General features: G+C 37.5%; 1 protein-coding gene across 1 annotated transcript; it reads right to left on the bottom strand.

The window, feature by feature from the left end:
- Positions 1 to 123: 123 nt before the first annotated feature.
- On the bottom strand, positions 124 to 18,813 carry LOC139720501 (scavenger receptor cysteine-rich domain-containing group B protein-like). The gene is made up of 7 exons (XM_071631855.1): positions 18,767 to 18,813; positions 15,830 to 15,965; positions 11,581 to 11,701; positions 7,831 to 8,166; positions 5,717 to 6,028; positions 2,025 to 2,165; positions 124 to 230 (listed from the first exon to the last, which is right to left on the bottom strand). The coding sequence occupies exons 1-7, from the start codon at positions 18,811 to 18,813 to the stop codon at positions 124 to 126; spliced, it is 1,200 nt and encodes a 399-aa protein (XP_071487956.1).
- Between the last annotated feature and the right edge of the window lie 1,555 nt (positions 18,814 to 20,368).

Here is a 20,368-nt window from a genome sequence, read left to right as displayed (position 1 = left end):
CTGCGTTCGAGTTGCCTGAGAGGTGCTGCCGGTAAGGGTCTCCTACTGGTGTTCTGCGTGTACCTCTGAGTGCAATCCCCCACGAGTAACTCGGAACAAGTTTTGAGCACGCTTAAGGCCTTGTCATAGCGTCTGGAGAAGTTGTACGGCTTGACTTGCGAGGAAACAGATTTGCTCCCGCATCTCTCCGGAGTTGATCCGCACCTGGCAGTACCCACCGCGTATCTCGCCTGTAGTTGCCCGGAGGTGCGCATGCAAGTCCCATTTAACTGCAGCCAAGACTTGAGCATGACCAAAACTTTTTTTTTTCCGGTTGAGGCGAGGGGATGCCCGAGAGGTCCACGCAGAACGCCAGTAGGAGGCCCTGTGGCGGCAGCACCTCGCAGGCAACTCCCACGCAGATACTTCGCAGTCCCCGTATGCAGCCAAGATAATGACATTCTGTGGGACTTCTGCCATTCCTTCAGAGGAATTCCTTTACTGAGTTGTCAGCACCCAGGCGACTGGTACACAGGTCACACAGTATACCCGCAAGTAGAATTTAAGTAGAACGCGTCCAGCAAGTAAGACACATGCTCTGACTTGTCCGCCCTAAAAAAAATGTCCGGTATGCCGGAAAATCCACACACACAACAAGCCCGCGTAGCATGGCCAAGACATGGTTGCGGGTGAAAAGATTTGCGTGCGCACCTCCGGGCGACTATGAGTAAGATAAGTGATTGGTACTGTCATCTGCGGGAACTCCGGGTAGTAAAATTGTTCTCACAAGTCGCACGCAAGGCTTGCCCGGAAAGGTGTGACACGGGCTTAAAGTTACAGTATCTCTAAAGGGAACGGCTAGTAACTGATTAGTGGGAATCAATGGAACGCTGGGGGATGGTTGTTCCAATTCTTATGGGATTTATGAGCACATTATATGTCTATTGTTTTGTGAAAATTATTTGCCTCAGGATGGTCTCATATTCACGTAATGTGCAATTCAATGTCCCCAGGCTAGCATTCCTGTGCAGTGACGGGGCATTAAACTGCACATTACTTGAATATGAGACCGTCCTCAAGCAATTAATTTTCACACAACGATAGTTACATAATGTATTCTGAAATTAATCCAACAAGAACTGAAACAATCACCCCCCCCCCCCCAATATACCCACTTATTCCTACTGATCAGTTACTAACCATCCCCTTTAATACACAGAATGATCATTATTCCAGTGGTTCTTTGATTGAACGGTTCTACAGTCCGAAGGTGTGTTGAAATCCAAAATAAATTGACGTTCATTATGACAGAGTCTCATTTATACACTAACTTCAACAAGGTTCATTTCTTAATTGTTCTGTATTCCGAAAATAAAGAAGGTACAATGAAAATCAAAATAAAGTAAACGCTTAAAGGGGCCAGGCCTGAAATCCTTATGCACGTTGATTTGTGTTGATTTATGATGCCCTCAACATCACTTTTGCGGTGAAACGAATATCTAGAAACATTCCATATATCTTTAATGATTTTTTTTTCTTTTATTTTTCTTCAGATTACTTGGGAACGCCCACAAAAAAAAAAAAAAAAAAATCATTCCAAACCGATATTCTTGAGATGACCTTATCCTTCAATCATTGCCTAAGTTCTGAAATGTTTAACAAAAGACCTTGGAATGCAACTTCCTCTCTGTGATATTAATGTGACTATTAAACAAAAGACATGGCGACGGTACATGCAAGTTATGCTGACTCAAGAGGAAGGGGCATTCCAATGTCTTTTGTTAAACATGTCAGTACTTTAGCAATGATTGACAAATGAGATCATCACAAGAATATTGGTTTGGAAGGATTTTCTGTGGGCGTTCCCAAGTAATCTGAACAAAAAATATTTTGAAAAATCGTTAAAAATATATGGAATGTTTCGAGATATTTGTTTTACCGCAAATGTCATGTTGAGGGTTCATAAATCAACACAAATCAACATGCATTTGGATTTCAGGGCCCCTATAACCTAAGAAAAGGAAATCGATACTCAGAGCACTTACAGCCGGTTGTATGGTCCCCGCCAGGTCCTGTGTGGAACGACGCGGTACTACCACGTCTGCGGGTCCAGTCAAAATCATCATGATATGACTGCTGCCAGCCACAGGTACCGTATTCAAAGTCACAGTCAATGGTGCTTGATCCTGAGAGAAATCGTGGTGCAATAACGTTTTTTTTTCTTATCTCAACATATTTAGGGACATTAGTGATTCACTTATCATTTTTGTGTGTTTAGTGATTGTCTGACATCAATCGCTCACAGAAAAACCAAAAAGAAAAAATATGAGCATGGATTTCTTGGCCCATATATCACAAATGAAGATTTCTTCTTTTTGTTCTCTTCTCTTTTTAGGATTGAATAAGCAAATACTGAATGTGAAAAAAAAAACAACAACAAAAACCGATGGATAGTTGTATAATATGTGTGATTATTTATTGATAAAAGAAATTATAAAATTGCTGTCATGAAACTAATCACAATGTTTCCTACCGTTGAGCGGTGATGTTGTTGATACGTGTACATTATTTCCGTCCGTCATGGTAACTAAATCAGTTACATCTATGTGAGAATAGACAGGGACAGAAACAATGATTCATTATCAGTTCCTTTGTCAGACATTTGTGACATTACCTTGTAAGCTTATAAACAAGAGAAATAACTTTTTTCTCTTAAGAAAGTATAGTTCATATTACTTCATAACTTAGATGACATGTGTCCTTGAATACATGATAGTCAAAAGACTATCATGTCAGCAGTCCCCAAGTTGCAACAATTCTAGTCTTAGACATGGACATTTTCTTTCATATGGATTTTCCATCGAAAGCACACATCAGCACATGACGAAATTATGTCCAAATTTGACTAATTTGTATATCGCTTTTGCTCAGTTGTTAAAAAAAAAATCTTTGAGATTACCGAAAAGAAACACGATTTTATTTTTCAATTTGCCTATGGATTTCCCGTAATATTCTACTTTTCGGTCATTCCCTTCAATAGCTGGCTAGTTGGTATCAAAATCGTTTTTTGGTTTTCGGTGTTTTTGTTTTTGTTTTGTTTTGTTTTTTGCTATGAATTTTCCGTCAGCGAAGACTCAAATCAACTTCATAGTTATTTCCTTAGTAAATTCATATTGCCATTTGTTCCTTTGGACGTTTATGTGTCTTTGAGACTTGAAATGACAGGGCAATTGATTATTACATGTACATGCTAACGATCGTAATGAAAGGAGGGCTTTGTTATACAAGCCCGATTACTTGATTTGAATGGACCAAATTTAGCATACTCAATAAGTCGAGGATTAGTCCTGAACTTCTGTTAGGCAGTCTTTTCTACTCTCCCTTTTCTTATAAGGCTATAGAAATATAATTTGTGACAGAAATATAAGAGAACGTTCATAATTACTTGACCAATTGCATTTTTATAGTGTTTAATTATTGAATTTGTTTTTTTATTAAGCGGATACGCTAGTATAAACAAAAAACTGCCTTTGAATGTTCATAAAGCACTGCTATGGACGGATAATTTGCTGAAATCAATGTTCAACCATAATTTGCGATAATTTCATGTATCCATCTTTTTATTGAAACGCGTTTGTTTGTAGTGCAAGCCTATGGTATAGAAACGAATAGTGGGGACGAATAAGTCCTTCAATAGATAGGCCTTAATCAAACATCACTCTCCCCACCATCACAGTTCACACGGCCCCTTCCCCAGCCAAAAATAAAAAATAAAAATAACAAAATAACAAAATACCAGACATGTTTCGCATGTTTCGTTTAGTATATCACAGGCTTGCATCATGAATTTGTCCCCCTTTTTTCACTATAATACAATGCAAACTTGAACCAGCGCTTAAACTTGTTTTCCTTATTTCACTTTCCTTTTTTAACCCTTTCATGATCAGTGCATGGGTCTAGTCAGGTACTTACTTGTTTAAATGATAAAAGAAATTATGACTTTGTTATTGTGATCCTAACATATCTTACCTTTGAGCAGTGATGTTGTTGGTTCATAATTTTCGTCCGTTGTGGTAACTACATCAGTTATGTAAGAAACGACAAAGATAGATATCAATTTTTGTCGGATATTCATTAATACCTGCAAGTTTATAAAGCAAGAAAAAATTATTTTGTCTCTTCAAAGAAGAGCACAGGTTTAAAGAAGTAAGTTTCTTGTGAATTTAATCATCAAAAAAACGATTTCCCAATACATTGTTTTCATGAATGTGAGGAGAGCAGGTCTTAAATGAAAGTCTTATTTACATGGACATGGACACTCGCGGACTATAAGAAGCTTGAATTCACAAAGCAAGTCTGTTGGAATGAATACGTCGCAGAAATTACTATAGCTATGGTAGAATTCTACATTTCATGTACTTCGGGTGTCGTCTAATGCCTTCTAATAATCTGACTTAACTTCAAATCAATTACGAACCTAACATTCCTTGCCGATTGAGTACTATTTTCTTCGCTTACGGATTTTCCGTTAAAAATGACAACCATCTAAACCAGCTACGATCTTATTACATACGAATGGACCCATTGGATTTTGCTTTTGTTAGTTTGGTATGGAATGGGCATTGATAGCTACTTTACGCTACTTTCCAATCATTCTCTTCGTTGCCTTATGGGTAGATTGCGTTTTGTGTATGGGGTTTCCATTAAAAAAAACAAAAAACTAAAAGCTCCATTTCAATCATTTCCAAAGTGGGCTAATAGCCAAATTACCCTTTGTTCAGTACAGTAAATATCTTTCTTTTAAAATTGCAGGAAGTGACATGGAAATCTATCGTTGAATGCTAAGTAATATGAAGAAAGCGCTTTACTATACACAAGCCTCGTGACTGAATTTTGAATTGGTAAACTTTAGCAATACGTCGACGACGTTCCCGGAACTTTGCTTTATTGTTGGCTAATATGATAATATTTCAAAAGATTGCAGGCGCGGCATGATGACAAATGGCCATAAGCACATTAACGTGATCAACCCAAATTGAAATTAAAAAGCACATGGCTTTGACCAACATTTTCATATTGAAAAGGCCTGTTTAAAAAGAATGCATAACATCTGTTTAGGGAAGCACATTGTACCTGAAGAAATTCCTGAAAATAACGTAACAACGTCAAAGGGGCATTTGCTAACTTGCATAGGGAATGTACACAATGTGCTTCATATAACCTCAAGTGCATTTTTCGCTGCTGCTTCCAATGCATTTTGACATAAAATGCATTTTCTCACACCAATAATGATGTCTGGTGGCAGTGATATATCCATTCCCGTTTGAATGATAAAAATCAGTAAGATACTTTTTGAGATACATCCAAAAAATGGTAGGGGAAACTTACTTTTTTTGGTTGAGTGAATTATATAAATTAAAGAAGTTCTTGATCGTGATGTTCTTGGAACATAAACTACACCAACCTTGATCATTTTTAAAATAACCATTCATTTTCCTCCTGGGCTATGCGGACACTTTGGCTTTCACTTACAGAAACGAAATTTTCATGCCACGCTTTCATATTTTTTTTTTCATTATCAATGAACACACTTACAGTAACATTACACTGGATAAGGAAAACCTAATAGTTACTTTCTGCATCAGCTAAGCCACATTACATTTATCGACTCTTTCCTTTCTGAAGCTCAGATTTCTTATACATTTCTTGTTCAGCGAATGTGTACAGGTGCATTTACCTGTTTGTGATATGCACTTTACACCAGCGTCGTCAGAATGGTTGCAGTTGTGCACTCCGTATCCTCTGTGATGACAATCTGCCAATTCACTTTCTGTGCCTTCGCAGTATACATAGTCCAGGAGAATCGGGCCAGATCCCTGGCCATACTCGGCACAGCAAGAGTAATTTGAGGCTCCCTCAAAGCCTAGCATCCGACACACCACGTTGGCCTCTTCGATATCCCACCAGTCGTCACAAACAGTTCCCCATTGACCATAGTAGTAGATTTCCACTCTCCCCTCGGTGTCGTCTTTGCCTCCTACGAGTCGGACTTGAATTTCAGAAATTTCATTTAAATGATAAACAGTCAAAGAACGAATCCAATTTTGTATTATGAATTATCTTGTACGCTATGTAACTTTGTGGTAGAGCCAAAACAACTGAGAGATAAATGCTGTACAATTTCCGCAAGAAGTTATGAAGTCATAGAAAATGATCTTCATTGAAGTCTGTTGGCAGGCTCCAATGCCAGTTTGGGTTAGAAACAACATTATGTCTTACATTCTAAATAAGGGATGTGCATCTTCACTGCATTAACCTTCTCTATGCTCCCTTTTACATAGGCAGATCCTGAGTGTGTCGTTCAAGCATGAAGTTAATTTGATCATGTTGATGTTATACTTTTGCTGTCCACAGGCCTATTTTTTTTTTCACAAATCAATTTGTGATGTTTACCCCCAACTATTTTCATAGAATAGTTTCTACGCGAAATACTGATCCTTTTATTAACCTTTAAAAAAAATTGTATAGACATACTTTGCTCACTTTTATAGACAAAGTAGTCCAAACTACTGACAATTAGAGAAATATCGTGGGAATATTTCTCGACACACTGTATTGTTATAATGACGACCCGTTGCAATATTTGATACGTGGAAAACAAATTCTATACATATATAAATATATATATATATATATATATATATATATATTGAAGACTCACAAGGTTCACGTTCGGATTTGTTGTCGTTTACTCTTTTATAACTTATATCCAAAATCCATTTAACGTTTTGTCCTTTTTTCTGTTAACCGGCGATTTAAAAAAAAAAAAATCACATCGAAACCCAACATCCAAACAAGTAGAATAAGCTCAGAAGTAGATTGAAGCAAACATCAAGTTGTCTTTCAATGAAAAGAAAACCAGATTTAATTAAGTAATTAAGTAATTGAGTCAGTCATTTGCATTTTTATTTAGAAAAGAGTAATAATTATTCACTTCAAGTGGAATCATCCGAATTTTTAGGTCTGGATAATAGCCAATTGCCTCTTCGATTGGGCAACCTGGTCAGTTGTTTGTTTGTTTTTTCCATTCTAACACCTATAATTTATTCTATGAAAATAGATTACTAAAAGTTGCTGAATGAATTTGAAGATATAAATGCATCAATTACCTGTTAACGACTCGCTTGCCATTTACTCATACGAAGAAAAAAAAACACGCGAAAAATAACAAGCAATTCATGCCTACCCGACAACACTGAATGATTAAGTTTACCCTCTACGTACCTGCACACTCTAAGTTCAAAAAACAATCACATTGTCTTCACCGAGCCCAAATTTTGGAATGATCCTCCACAAGATATTATTCAATACTCTCAGAATCTCAAATTACCAGATCTACTTTATAGTTATTGTAAGTTGCCGCTCCTTTTCGAACCCTTCTAGCCTGCTGTTTTACATTATCCTCTCTTAATACGTTGATGATCCAATTTCAAGTTGCTTGATTTTGTGTTCAGTGTCTTTCTTCCATAGCCTCATAACACACATTCACATACTCTTAATTCGTGATGAAATTAAATACAAATATATTCGAATACGTGTGTGCTTATAAGCATGTTGGCATTTTGTCTTCACCAAATTCTCTTCCCTTTATTTTAATGTAATCAATGCCATTTGCTCATTGTTATTTAAGCTTTTAATATAAATGTTTTATTAATTTCCAACTTCTAATTCGTGCCTTCTCTACATTGCGAGTTGTAGTTACTTTTCTGCTTCACCTTAAGCACTTTCCTTCTCAATTCACCTTTCTCATCCCATCGGTCAAATTCGTTCAAAATAATAACATTGTAATACACATGTGTTCGCATTTACCTGTCGGTATGCATTTAACGCCAACGTCTTCATAGTGACTACAGTCGTGCACTCCGTATCCGTTGTGTTGGCAATCTGCCAAGTTACTCTCCGTGCCATTGCATTCAACGTTGTCCAGTAGAATCGGGCCAGATCCCTGTCCGTACTCGGCGCAGCAAGAATAATGTAAGGCGCCCTGAAAGCCCAGCGTTCGACACACCACGTTGGCGTCTTCGATATCCCACCAATCATCACAGACAGTCCCCCATTGACCATCGTAGTAGATTTCCACTCTCCCTTGGGTGTCGTCTTCCCCTCCAACAAGTCGGACTTTGGGCTCTAAAATGAAAAAAAAAAAAGAAAAGAAATGGACCCTTCTAATGTTCCTTGATAGAACACTATTTTATACGCCTGTGGATCTCCTAATCGACAAGATTTTGAAGCAAATTTCCATTTTTTTTTTTCAATTAGGTGACTGATGAGTATATTGGTCTTTGTTTGCTTCAAAAAAAAAATGCTGGCAACCATGATTCATAGATTCCACTTTAAAGGAATTTGTATTTTCGTCGTTTGATCGCTTTGTAAATCGGTTGACATTAGCAGTTCCTTGGATGTCGCGGTAACATGTACTTCATATGATGTTATGATGATACCGTTGAGATTTCTACAAAATAACAGCTATTTGGCTTTACAACGCGAAACCTTGTTCCCACCCTATCATATTATTCATTTTGACGTGAAATAGCATTCTTTCAATAATCTGCGCCAAGGAAGTATTTACATCTATTTTTCTGCTTCAGCGGAACCGACTTTTTTAGCCTTCAATTCCAACTGCCAATTCGTTTAGCACAAATCTGTTTCTTAATAGTTTCTCTAACATTTAGTGGTATATTTTGTCATGGAAAAAAACCAAGGATGAATATAGAATTTTTAACATGACGGATCAGCGTCAAGGTTTCTGTTTTGATCTTTGCGTACTTTTAGGGTTTTGAAAATCTCCATGTTCTGATTCACTTCAGTTGCGTGCTTAAATGTACAATGGATATTTATTGTATTACGATGAAAACATGATGTAATTTACATTGCATCTGATCTGAATGAAGAATTCAATGTGACCCTGCATCACTATTTAAACCAACAAAAAAGTCGCAAAACATGGTTTTTAGTTAAGGGCAGATTCTGATATATGCCAACATTCAAAGCTGTGGCATAGTCTTTTTATTAGAATTGAAAGTGAAAAGTGTGCAAAGGATTTTCAAGATATGAAAGACCTCTAAGACATACCTGATCACACTATGCTACAGAGGGGTTGTCAAAAAATGGCTGAAAAAACACTTTCCCATTCATTTCATGATCCCAAACTTAAAGGGATCGTACAGTTTTGGTTGAGACTTAATTTCAGTTTTCTAATATTTTTTGGTGAAATAATGAGAAACCTCTTACATGTCTTATGAAATGTGAAAGGGAATGTAATTCTTTGAGGAATTCAACGCCTATTTGATGAAAATTGGTTTTGAAATGGCTGAGATATCCAAAAAAGAGCGATTCTAATAAAGTGTGGGACCCATCCACTTTATTACGATCGCTTTGTTTTATTTTCTTTTTGGATGTTTCAGTCATTCTAAACCCGATTTCCATCAAATAAACTTTGAATTCCTCTTAAAATGGTATCCTCTGTACTATATTATAAGTGCTTTCTTGTTTTTTTGCAAAAAAGTTAAAAGCCCAATTCTCATCTCCACCAATACTGTACCATCCCTTTAAGAATAATGTAGAAAAAGGGTAGCTCTTTTACAAAACTCAAGATTAAATTTGTTGACCCATTTTACCTTTTTTTGTGTGTCACCACGTAAAATCAGGGGTGGTGTGACTATTGTTGGTTTAGCGATGCACGGTTACAAAATATGATAGCGAAGGATGGCGAATCAATTTCGATTAAACAGCAGCTATAAAGGCCTATTTAATCATAAAGATGAATGAAATTGCGAGAAAAATTCTATCCACGTATAAAAATGAAAAACGTTGGATTCAGACAGTTTTGTACGTATGTGTATTAAGCTGCTAAAACATTTCGTTCACGCTAACCCTCTGGAAAATAGTATGGATGATAATACACGTGCCATTGCAATCTAATGGAAAATAGTATGGATGATAATACACGTGCCATTGCAATCTAATGGAAAATAGTATGGATGATAATACACGTGCCATTGCAATCTAATGACAACGTTTGGTGTGACTAGCTTACATGAGTGCACATTAATTCAATTGTACACGACTTTTCAATTGTCAATAGAAATGTTATGTTCTGCCATGTTCTACCTGATGACCCATGGCATCAAGAGAAGAAGGAATTCTTATAAACCAGCGAGGGCCATCAAAGTATTCGTGGAAGCCAAGAACAATTTACTTCCAACTGATTGACAAATTTCCCTACATCGACGTAAATAAGCACTGAATTGATCAGTGTTTTAGTAGTAGCCATGAAAATAAAAATCCTGGGCGTACAATGCCATACTCGAGCAGGATTCGAACCTACGACCTCCTGATCACCGGACAGGCGTCATCTCCAGCTAGACCAGCGAGCTTTCGCCCGACAGCAAGTGTTGGTTCTAATCCTTATAGCATGCAGCGGGTGCTGCTTTGTTACACTGTAAAAACATCGGTGTTAGATTTAACACCACGGGTGTTAAATCTAACACCGATCAAACTTCAATAAAGGACCACACCCACAGGTGTTAAAAATGCACTGTGATGGTGTTGAAAAGTGTTCACCTGACACTTCGTGGTGTTAATTTGACACTGTACCTGGTGTTATTTTGACACTGTACTGGTGTTAATTCAAATATGACACCACATGGTGTTGATATGATATTTGCTGGTGTTAATATCAATGGTTTAACACCCGTCCAGCTTCAATAAGGGACCACACCAGCTGGTGTTACTTTGGTGTAAATTTATTTTCACATTTTTTCAAAAATCTAGTATTTTAATGTAAAATTCTTGATCGTCTGGTTTAAATTAAAAATCAACAAGAAGTGCAGTTACTAAGAAACTCTTCAAAAAACAGTTTAAAATTTGGAAATGACACCCGTAGGTGTTAATTTAACACCATAAATGAGCACCGAAGATTTAACACCAGCTCGGTGTTCACTATTTAACACCGGACTTTTTGCAGTGTAGTCAAATTCATGAAATTCTTCTATTGAGATGTTTTCATGGCAACTGATAGACAAATTTCCCTACATCGACGTAAATAAGCCCTGAATTGATCAGTGTTTTAGGAGTAGCCATGATAACAAAAAAAAAAAAAATCCTGGGCGTACATACTCGAGCAGGATTCGAACCTACGACCTCCTGATCACCGGACAGGCGTCATCTCCACTAGACCAGCGAGCTTTCGCGCGGCAGCAAGTGTTGGTTCTAATCCTTATAGCATGCAGCGGGTACTGCTTTATTACCCAAATTCATGAAATTCTTCCGTCGAGATGTTTCCATTGCAACTGATTGACAAATTGCCCTACATCGACGTAAATAAGCACTGAATTGATCAATGTGTTAGTAGTAGCCATGATAAAAAAAAATATATATATATATATATCCATTGGTTTCTCTCCCTTATTTATCTCCCAGTTATATAGGTGGTTACAGTCACCTATGCATTTCATATGTTGATCTGGAATTCAGGTGAACCTTGACTGAAATGAATACGAGCACCCTCATGTTTTGCTTTTCATGGGCCTTATAATGTACCTTGCTGGCAGGATCCATGAGAAAGCCGAGTGTCATCTATAGCGATGTCACCTGTGAAGCTACTCCCACGTACCCCTTCCATGGTAATGTAGAATGGTTGGGTGTAACTGTCAATGGAGACCTGGTGATGAACACAAAAAAAAATGTAATGTGCAAATTCTCATAACAATTCCATGCAGCCAGAGAAATCACAAGATAATTAATGTATTTGTTTAGTGTAGTTATCAGTGGGTTGCTTAGACGATTTTTTTTTAAAGTGGCATAATAATTTTTGATAAGTGTGAAATGAGTTATTTCATGTGGCATGTGCGATAACAATGTTCTATGAATGATTTCGTCATGATTAAAGAGATTTCAACCTAAGGATGATGTTTCCCGAGTTTCCAATTTCCCCCTATATAGGGCTTAAATCAAGACCTATCAGGATCCTGTTGTCATGAGGTTAAAGAGGAGAAATTACTCACCAGACCAGTTTGTAGCACACAGCTAATAAAATCAAGGTTTATATTATTGTCCATTTGAGTGATTAACATTGATCTCTTTCTCCCCTGCCCCGTGTCATTATCTCTGTCTTGATTATTAAAGGCTGCGTAAATGTTGCCATTCAATTGTGATGATTCACTTTCTTAATACACATCCCTCTGTGACGTTATCTATCATTTACTGTATTTACGTACAAATTATATAGAAATATCTCTGACATAACTTACATGTGCTTTATACCACGCGTTTCCGATAGTTCCATTAAGTGAGAATAATACGTCACTTGAACTTGGTGTTGTTGATGCTGACTTGTATACATTAAGTGAATGGACTGTGCTACCGTGCATATGATACCAAAATGTGAAGCACAAGGGCCCGTTACGATACTGGGCGGGGCTGATAAGGCGTGCGTCTCGTCCGTAAGAACCTGAAGATGTCTCGATGTACATGTAATATCCGTCTACGAGGAAAAGAAAATGTCACAGGAAATGAATGATATCATACAGTTCACTCAATAAAAGAAAGAACAAAATACGGATACAGTCTCTTTAATACACAGAACGTTCGTTAATCCCAAATTTCATTACATAGATGGTTTGACAATCCGAAGGTGTGTTGAATTTCAAAATGAAATGAGGCTCGTTATTAAAAAGTCTCATCTATCCACAAACATAGTGAGGTGTGTTGTTTTTATTGTTCTGTAATCTGAAAATGGAGAAGGTACAATTTGAAAAACATAAAGAAATACTTAAGGTAAGAAAATGAAATTGATACTTAAAGCGCTTACAGCCGGTTGTATGATCCCCGCCAGGTCCGGTGTACCACGACGAAGTGCCTCCACTTTTACGGGACCAGTCAAAGTCATCATAATATGACTGCTGCCAGCCACAGGTACCGTATTCAAAGTCACAGTCAATGTTGCTTTGCCCTGAGAGATAGTAGGATGTTGAAATAACGGTAATTTTATTTGGTAATCTTAGCATACTTCGCAACATTGATGCATCAGTCACTCAGAAATAAGGTAGGATTCTGAATAGTTTTGCCAACATAACATATCAGTAAGATTTTTTGTTCAATTTGACTTTCGTTTTTAGGCTTAAATGATTAGTGTAGGTCCGATGTCACAAAACAGGGAACACTTGGATAGTTAGGCCCTCTATTTAAAGTGGTAATGAAATAACTTAAAGAATTGTTATCATGGAAGTGATCCCCACATATCTTACCGTAGGGCAGTGATGTTGTTGGTTCATAACTTCCGTCCGTTGTTGTAAGTAAATCAGTCACTTGTATGTGAGAAAAGGCAAGGAGAGATAAAACGTGTCAACCAGATCCTTTGTCAGACATTACTGAAGCTAATCACCCTTGCAGGTTAAGAAAATAAGAGAAAACGGTCTCTTAATACAGTACAGAAAGTTTGACGAAGTATACTTCATCTGATTTCATACGCTAAATGGCCTCACTCCTTAACACAGACATGATAGTCAAGAAATTTAGCTGTGGCCCCGAGTTGTTAAAATTCTTGTCATATTAAGAAAGGATGGATGCTCTCACCAGTCAACAAACATGAATTCACAAAGCATTTTTTTGGCATAAATACATCACAGTGGTATCTGTATTGATTGATTATGGTAGAATTCAAAACTCCTTGGGTGTCGTCTTTCCCTACTTCAAGTTGGATTTGACGTAAATTCAAGTTCAATTCAATTTCGATTTCAATTCAAAGTTTATTTCATTTTTCGACAAAACATATAAGTAACACTTCTTTTGACAACAGAGAATAAGGTAAACAGAACCTTATGTATCGAAAAGAATGTAGAACAATTGAGGAGGATCTTATAGTAATTATACATTATAGTAAAAAAAAAACAGAAGTGATCGAAATAAATTAACTTTGCTTTAAGTGCGAAAAATGGAGAAACCCACTAAAAAGGCAGAGCTTGTAGAATGTGGGCCCCTCTGGAATAGTAGCATCAATGGAAAGATTAATTGAAGCATCATAAATACAAAATGAGAAAAAAAAAGAGGAAGAAGTCTGGAAGCCCACTGAGAATTAGATTCACAGATAAATACACTTACTATCATAGACGTGAACAACATAGGACAAGACTAGAAAATAGAAAAATTTCCTACAAACACCCAAAGCAGCTTTCAAATCATTTCCTAAAGATGAATCATCGGCATATATACCCTTTGTTCCTTTCAGTAAATAATTTTCCTTGAGATAAAAAAAACAACAACAGGGAACTGATTATTGAATGCTAATGATCGTATAAAGGAAGCACTTTGCTACATAAGCCTTTTGAGTGAATTCGAATTGGGAAAACTCAACATGACCAACAAGGTCGACGATAGGTCCTAAAGTTTGCTATATTCAATTATCAGCTACCGAGTAGTCTTTTTCTATATTCTCTTTTCTTGAAATGAAAAACACATGATAGCACTTGCCAGTAATGTATTAGCGTATTTAAGGTCCAGAAAAGATTTGGCACGATGTATTTTACGGTAGTGATTTTGTGTGTGTATTTTGAACAGACAAAATAACCAGCCTTGGATTGATGCACTGCCATGGATGAATAATGTAATGATGAAATAAATGTAGAAATATTATTTGTAACATAATTCATGTACAAATGTGATTGTTTGAATACTCCCCGCCCCCTCAATAATGTCTTTCAGTGCTGTTTAGCATAAACCTACAATGTATGGTGGACTATAAAAGGTCTATTGGGGTTTGATGATGTATCACTTTTCCAAAGCATGTCGCGCATAATTATTGATTAGTATAGAAATTGTTTGAAGCATATATTCTTTTCTTCTTATTACTTTTTTTAGTATATATGCTAAATGAAGGGATATTTTTGCGGCACGCTGTTCACGAGGCGTCATAAAGTTAAAAAACAACAACAAATAAACAGATATCAGATTATGTTCATAGTAGTATCAAAGACATGCATGTCATATGCAGATATAGTATCTCATAGATCCAATACCAACGGATTATATTTCTACAGTATCAATTCGATTTGCTTTATGAATTTGATCTGCTTTACAGGAACGGATTATGAGCATCACATTGAATTTCAACTTGATCAGGTTGAAAAGTTACCGTTTAGATTTCCGCCAAGCGACAGCTTTACATTTTGCAACCATTTCTACACAACTACACTTTTACAACCACGAAACTCTTCGATGTCACATCCTTTATCTTTCACCATTACAGCAAAAACAAAACTTAAAGTGACGTGACTCTGACGAAGGAGTTACTTTTCTTTTCACACTCGACCGCTTTTTTATTTCATTGACTCTAATCATCATTCCAATACTCAAATTTGTCCCAGCTATAATTTATTCAGTTGAGAAGTGTTAGCACACGCGATTTGTGAAAAGTCTGGGTTTTTTTTTTTCACTGTCAGTATGAAATGTAAATCTTAGTTGCATTCGACAATTCTAATCTGTTGATTGTGAAACATTACTTTGATCATGTTGATTTAAATATGATCAGGTTGATCTCAGCATGTAGCCACTAAGTTTCCTCCAATGCTTTAGATATATACATAGGTTGTACAGCCGCAAAGTTCTGATTACATGTTTTCACAAAGTTCTTCCTATAAGTCAATACATCAACGTTACTCTGAGGAAGTGTAGTCCCTAATAGGAATTTATTTGGTTCAGCTCAATCTCCTCATTCCGACAGTCAAATTTGTACAGCAAAAACTGTTCAGTGCATAAATACGTGCATTAGGACTGTAAAACGTCAAGCATTTACCTGTCGGTATGCACTCAACACCAGCGTCTTCACCATGCCAACAGTTGTGCATTCCGTATCCGTTGTGTCTGCAATCTGCCAACTTGCTCTCTGTGCCTGTGCATTGGACGTCGTCCAACAGAATCGGGCCAGATCCCTGGCCGTATACAGCACAGCAAGAATAACTTAAGGCACCCTCAAAGCCCATCATCCGACACACCACGTTGGCTTCTTCCATGTTCCAATAGTCATCACAAACAGTCCCCCAACGACCATTGTAGTACATTTCCACTCTCCCCCGAGTGTCGTCTCCCCCTCCAACAAGTCGGACTTGACATTAAAAAAAAAAAAACACACTGGACATGACTACCTTGCAGTAATTGTACAAAACTGCTCCACGACTTTTCATTTTAGATAATGCCAAACGGAATCTTATTAGGCTAAATACTTCAATTCTTCCTCATTTTATATTTGGATTGATATTTGAAGATTATCCATTTATTGGAAGGGCAAATCATATCAATTCGCGATGGAAACACAGTCTTTATGCAAATGAAGAAAAAAAAATGTTTCTTTCTTCTTCACTCTTGCGTCCTGTTTATTCGTTAAAGGGGATGGCTAGTAACTGATCAGTGGTAATCAATGGGAATGCTGGGGGGATAATTGTTCCAATCCTTGTGGAATTCTGAGTACATTAAAAATCTATTGTTGTGTGAAAATTATTTGCTTCAGAATGGTCTCATATTCACGTAATGTGCAGTTGATTGTTCCCTGATTATATGCCTGTGTAGTGACGGGGCGATCGTTTACGGCCCTTTAACGATCGCCCCGTCACTGTACAGGCATGCTAACCTGGAAACATTCAACTGCACATTACTTGAATATGAGAACATTCTGAATCAAATAATTTTCACACAATAGATACCTTATGTACTCTTAAATGAATCTCACAAGGATTGGAACAATTATCCCCCAGCATTGCCACTGATTCCCATTGATCAGTTACTAGCCATCCACTTGAGGTATTTTGTTTTGTTTCTGCTTTTTATTTCCCAAATTTTTTTTTTCTCTCTCTCTCTCTCTCTCTCTCTCTCTCTCTATATATATATATATATATATATATATATATTATACCGGGTGTCCCCCCCCCTTCCCCCCCCCCAAAAAAAAAAAGCGGAACGGTGGCTTTTCAGTATCTTACGTTCTAAAAGTGATATAATTTCTGACATCATTAGAAAGAGCATCTTCCGCAGAAGACAATGATACCAAAATCATTAAATTTGGTAAAGTACTTTTTATTCTACGCCAATTTCTGTAAATGCAGTCATTTTCAAATTTCGCCGGATTTCTGCGACTTACGAGATAATAATTTGGGTGCGACACCCGTTCCATACGGTGAATTGTATAAGCTCGTTGATCCATGTCAACAAAAGATACATCTTTCACATTGGGCGCGCACACGCACGCACAGACAGACAGACAGACACACACTGTGTTTTTTTTTTTCCTGGCCCACGCGCCAATGTGAAAGCTGTATCTTTTGGTGACATGGATCACTGAACTTACACAATATTCACCGTATGGATCGCGTGTCGCACTCAAATTATTTTCTCATACAATGAAAATGACTGCATTTACAGAAATTGGCGTAGAATAAAAAGTACTGAACCAAATTTAATGATTTTGGTATCATTGCCTTCTGCGGAAGAATTTCTTTCTAATGATGTCAAAAAAGATATCACTTTTAGAACGCATGGTACTGAAAATCCACCGTTCCGCTTTTTTTGGGACACCCGGTATATGTATATATTATATTGTTTTTTTTTGCGGGAGAGCTATGTCAACTTCGACTACCGTCTATCTCTTTCTTTTTCTCTGATTATATAGAGATAATTATATTACGAACCATATTTCTTTTTTCATGAGCGTATGATATAATTATCATAATAATTATAAATTGAGTACCTTGCTGGCAGGGGCCTTGAAAAAACACAATGTCATCTATAGCGATGTCACCTGTGAAGCTACTCCCACGTATACCTTCCATGGTAATGTAGAATGGCTGAGTGTAATTGTCGATGGAGATCTAGTGTGATAAAAAAAAACCAAGAGACCCGGGGGTCTCGCGCTCACCATCCATGCATTCTAGCAGACTCTTACCTGAGAACATTGGAAACTTGTGGTGGGGTTAGCTTTGAGTGCTGGGGGCATTGTGTCTATTTGCATATACCATCACACTGGTAAAAATACCTGTCAAGTACACTGTACTTTATAAAATGTTGGACTATGCAGTACGTAAAAAAAAAGACTTTAAAGCCCTATCACGTTTGATTCTACGGAAGAATATTATTGAATATTCCTTAATTTAGGAGGATTAGACCCCTGGGGCCCCTAAGGAAAGCACGGTGCCCATTCAAACACTTTGAAAGTCTATCTCCCAAGAAATGGTACTTGCCAAGTTTGGTGAAAATCCAGTATGTTGTTTTCAGCAAAAGGTGAAAATTTAGGTCTGAATTTGGATCCACTTGGAACTACAGTCATCAACGTACACTGTACAACCTCAAAGTAATTTTACTTTATCACTTCTGGTACTAGAGAAGAACTGTTCCTCAATGGGTGTGTGGGGGGGGGGGGGAATTAGGCCCCCTCGGGTCCCCAAAGATGAACAAGATGCCCTGTTGAACAAATTGAGATATCTAAACTCCCTGGCATGCTACAAATGTACCTGCCAAGTTTGGTGAATATTCATCAAGGGGTTTTCAACGAGTATGAACATGCAAAATTTAAATCACCATTTGGACCCGTCCCATCCCACTCCCTTGGATTCCAAGGGGGAGGGGGGCACCCCTGATTTTGCAATGAACTAACTTGAAACAACAGTCATCAATATACTAGTTCATTGTATTAACTTAGCTCAATCACTTCTGGTTCTAGAGAAAATCTTTAAAGCTTTCACACCATGGGGTGGGTGGGTTCGGTCCCTCTGGAGCACCCAGGTGGACCATGGTGCCCATATTATACGAATGAGATTCTATTCCCCTAGGGATGCTACCTGCAAAGTTTGGTGAAAATTCATCACGGCATTTTCAATAAAAAGATGAAAATGTACAATTTGGGCTTTGTTAGGACCCCTCCCCTGGGTCCCAAGGGGGGCACCTCAGATTCCGCCATGAACAAACTTGAAACTACAATCATCAATGTACCAAATCATAGTATTAACTTTGCTCTATCACTTCTGTTTCTAGAGAAGAATATTTTTAAGATTCCTTAATTTGGGGCGTTTGGGCCCCTCTGGGGGGCCCCTGGGTGGGGCATGGTGCCCATTTAAACAAATTGAGATCCTATCCCCCTAGGGATGCTACCTGCCAAGTTTGGTGAAAATTGGGCATGTGGTTCTCAAGAAGAAGATGAAAATGTAAAAAGTTTACGCACGACGCACGACGCACGACGAACAACGGACGACGGACGCCGGACGCCGGACGCCGGACGAAGAGCGATCGTAATAGCTCACTTGAGCCTTCGGCTCAGGTGAGCTGAAAACATTTTGAAATATTATGTCGACATGATTTCGCCATGATATCAAACACATATTTTTGTTCCAAACAGGGTTTTTGCGTGCTTAACTCTAAATCCATTCCACTTCATGCCGAGCACGATTATTTCTCCATAAAACTGGAATGAGAATTATCCCGTTTCCCGCGAATTACCTATATCTCCAAAGACTTTACACAAGACCTGCTAGAATGTTGTTGTGTATATTTCAACGAGGAGGAAAAATGACCAGACAGATTTATATAATAAGCGTTTATATTATTAACAGAGAGACTATCAAACAAGTGATAGTTCGATATTCCATTGGAGATATTTTTGTCTTGCTATATGTCAACAACGGTTGTTGGCAAAAATGGAAACTGTTATGTATGACATAATTTTCATATCTAATTGCTCTCTCTCTCTCTCTCTCTCTCTCTGTCACTGTCATTTTATGATTACAATGACTGATAGGTCCATACTACATTTTTTTAATCATAATGTCAAAGAAAATGTGACGTTTAATAAAAATACCTCTGCAATAACTAACCTCTGCTTTATACCACCCGTTGCCACTTGTTCCATCAAGATAGAAAACCATGTCATCTGAACTTGGGGACATTGATGGTGACTTGTAGATATTCAGTGAATGGATTGTGCTGCCGTACATATGATACCAAAATGTCAGACACTGGGGCCCATTGCGGTATTGGGCAGGGCTGGTTAGGCGAGCGTTTTGGCCGTAATAACGTGGAGAAGACGTCTCGATGTACATGTAATATCCGTCTGCACAGAAAAATCAATGTAACAAAAAAAAAAAAAAGAACCAACACAGTGAGAAAAGAATATATACGGTCATGGTCCTTCACTCCGAGGGTCATTCGTTATTCCGAAAGTTTATCCCATCAAATGATAAAAGGTTCGCAGTTTCGAAGGTTTATTAATCCTAGAAACAAAGAACAGCTCGTTTTCCCAAAAGTTAATACTTTTAACCTGTAAAAGAAATAAGTTTTGAATGAATTCAAAGGT

This window comes from Diadema antillarum, unplaced genomic scaffold (genome assembly GCF_040938485.1).
Source record: "Diadema antillarum isolate AM-2024a unplaced genomic scaffold, OU_Dant_1.0 scf00000128, whole genome shotgun sequence".
Classification (NCBI taxonomy): Eukaryota; Metazoa; Echinodermata; class Echinoidea; order Diadematoida; family Diadematidae; genus Diadema; species Diadema antillarum.
This window is presented reverse-complemented; position numbering and strand designations above follow the sequence as displayed.

Excerpts from the sequence above, each read along its gene's own strand:
- LOC139720501 (XM_071631855.1), bottom strand. The coding sequence starts at position 18,813 with ATGGTCCACCTGGGTGCTCCAGAGGGACCGAACCCACCCACCCCATG. Across the intron at positions 15,966-18,766 it reads CCGAACCCACCCACCCCATG|GGATCTGGCCCGATTCTGTT; the intron begins GTGTGAAAGCTT and ends GTATACGGCCAG. Across the intron at positions 6,029-7,830 it reads AGGTAAATGCGAACACATGT|TCCGACTCGTAGGAGGCAAA; the intron begins GTATTACAATGT and ends CTGAAATTCAAG.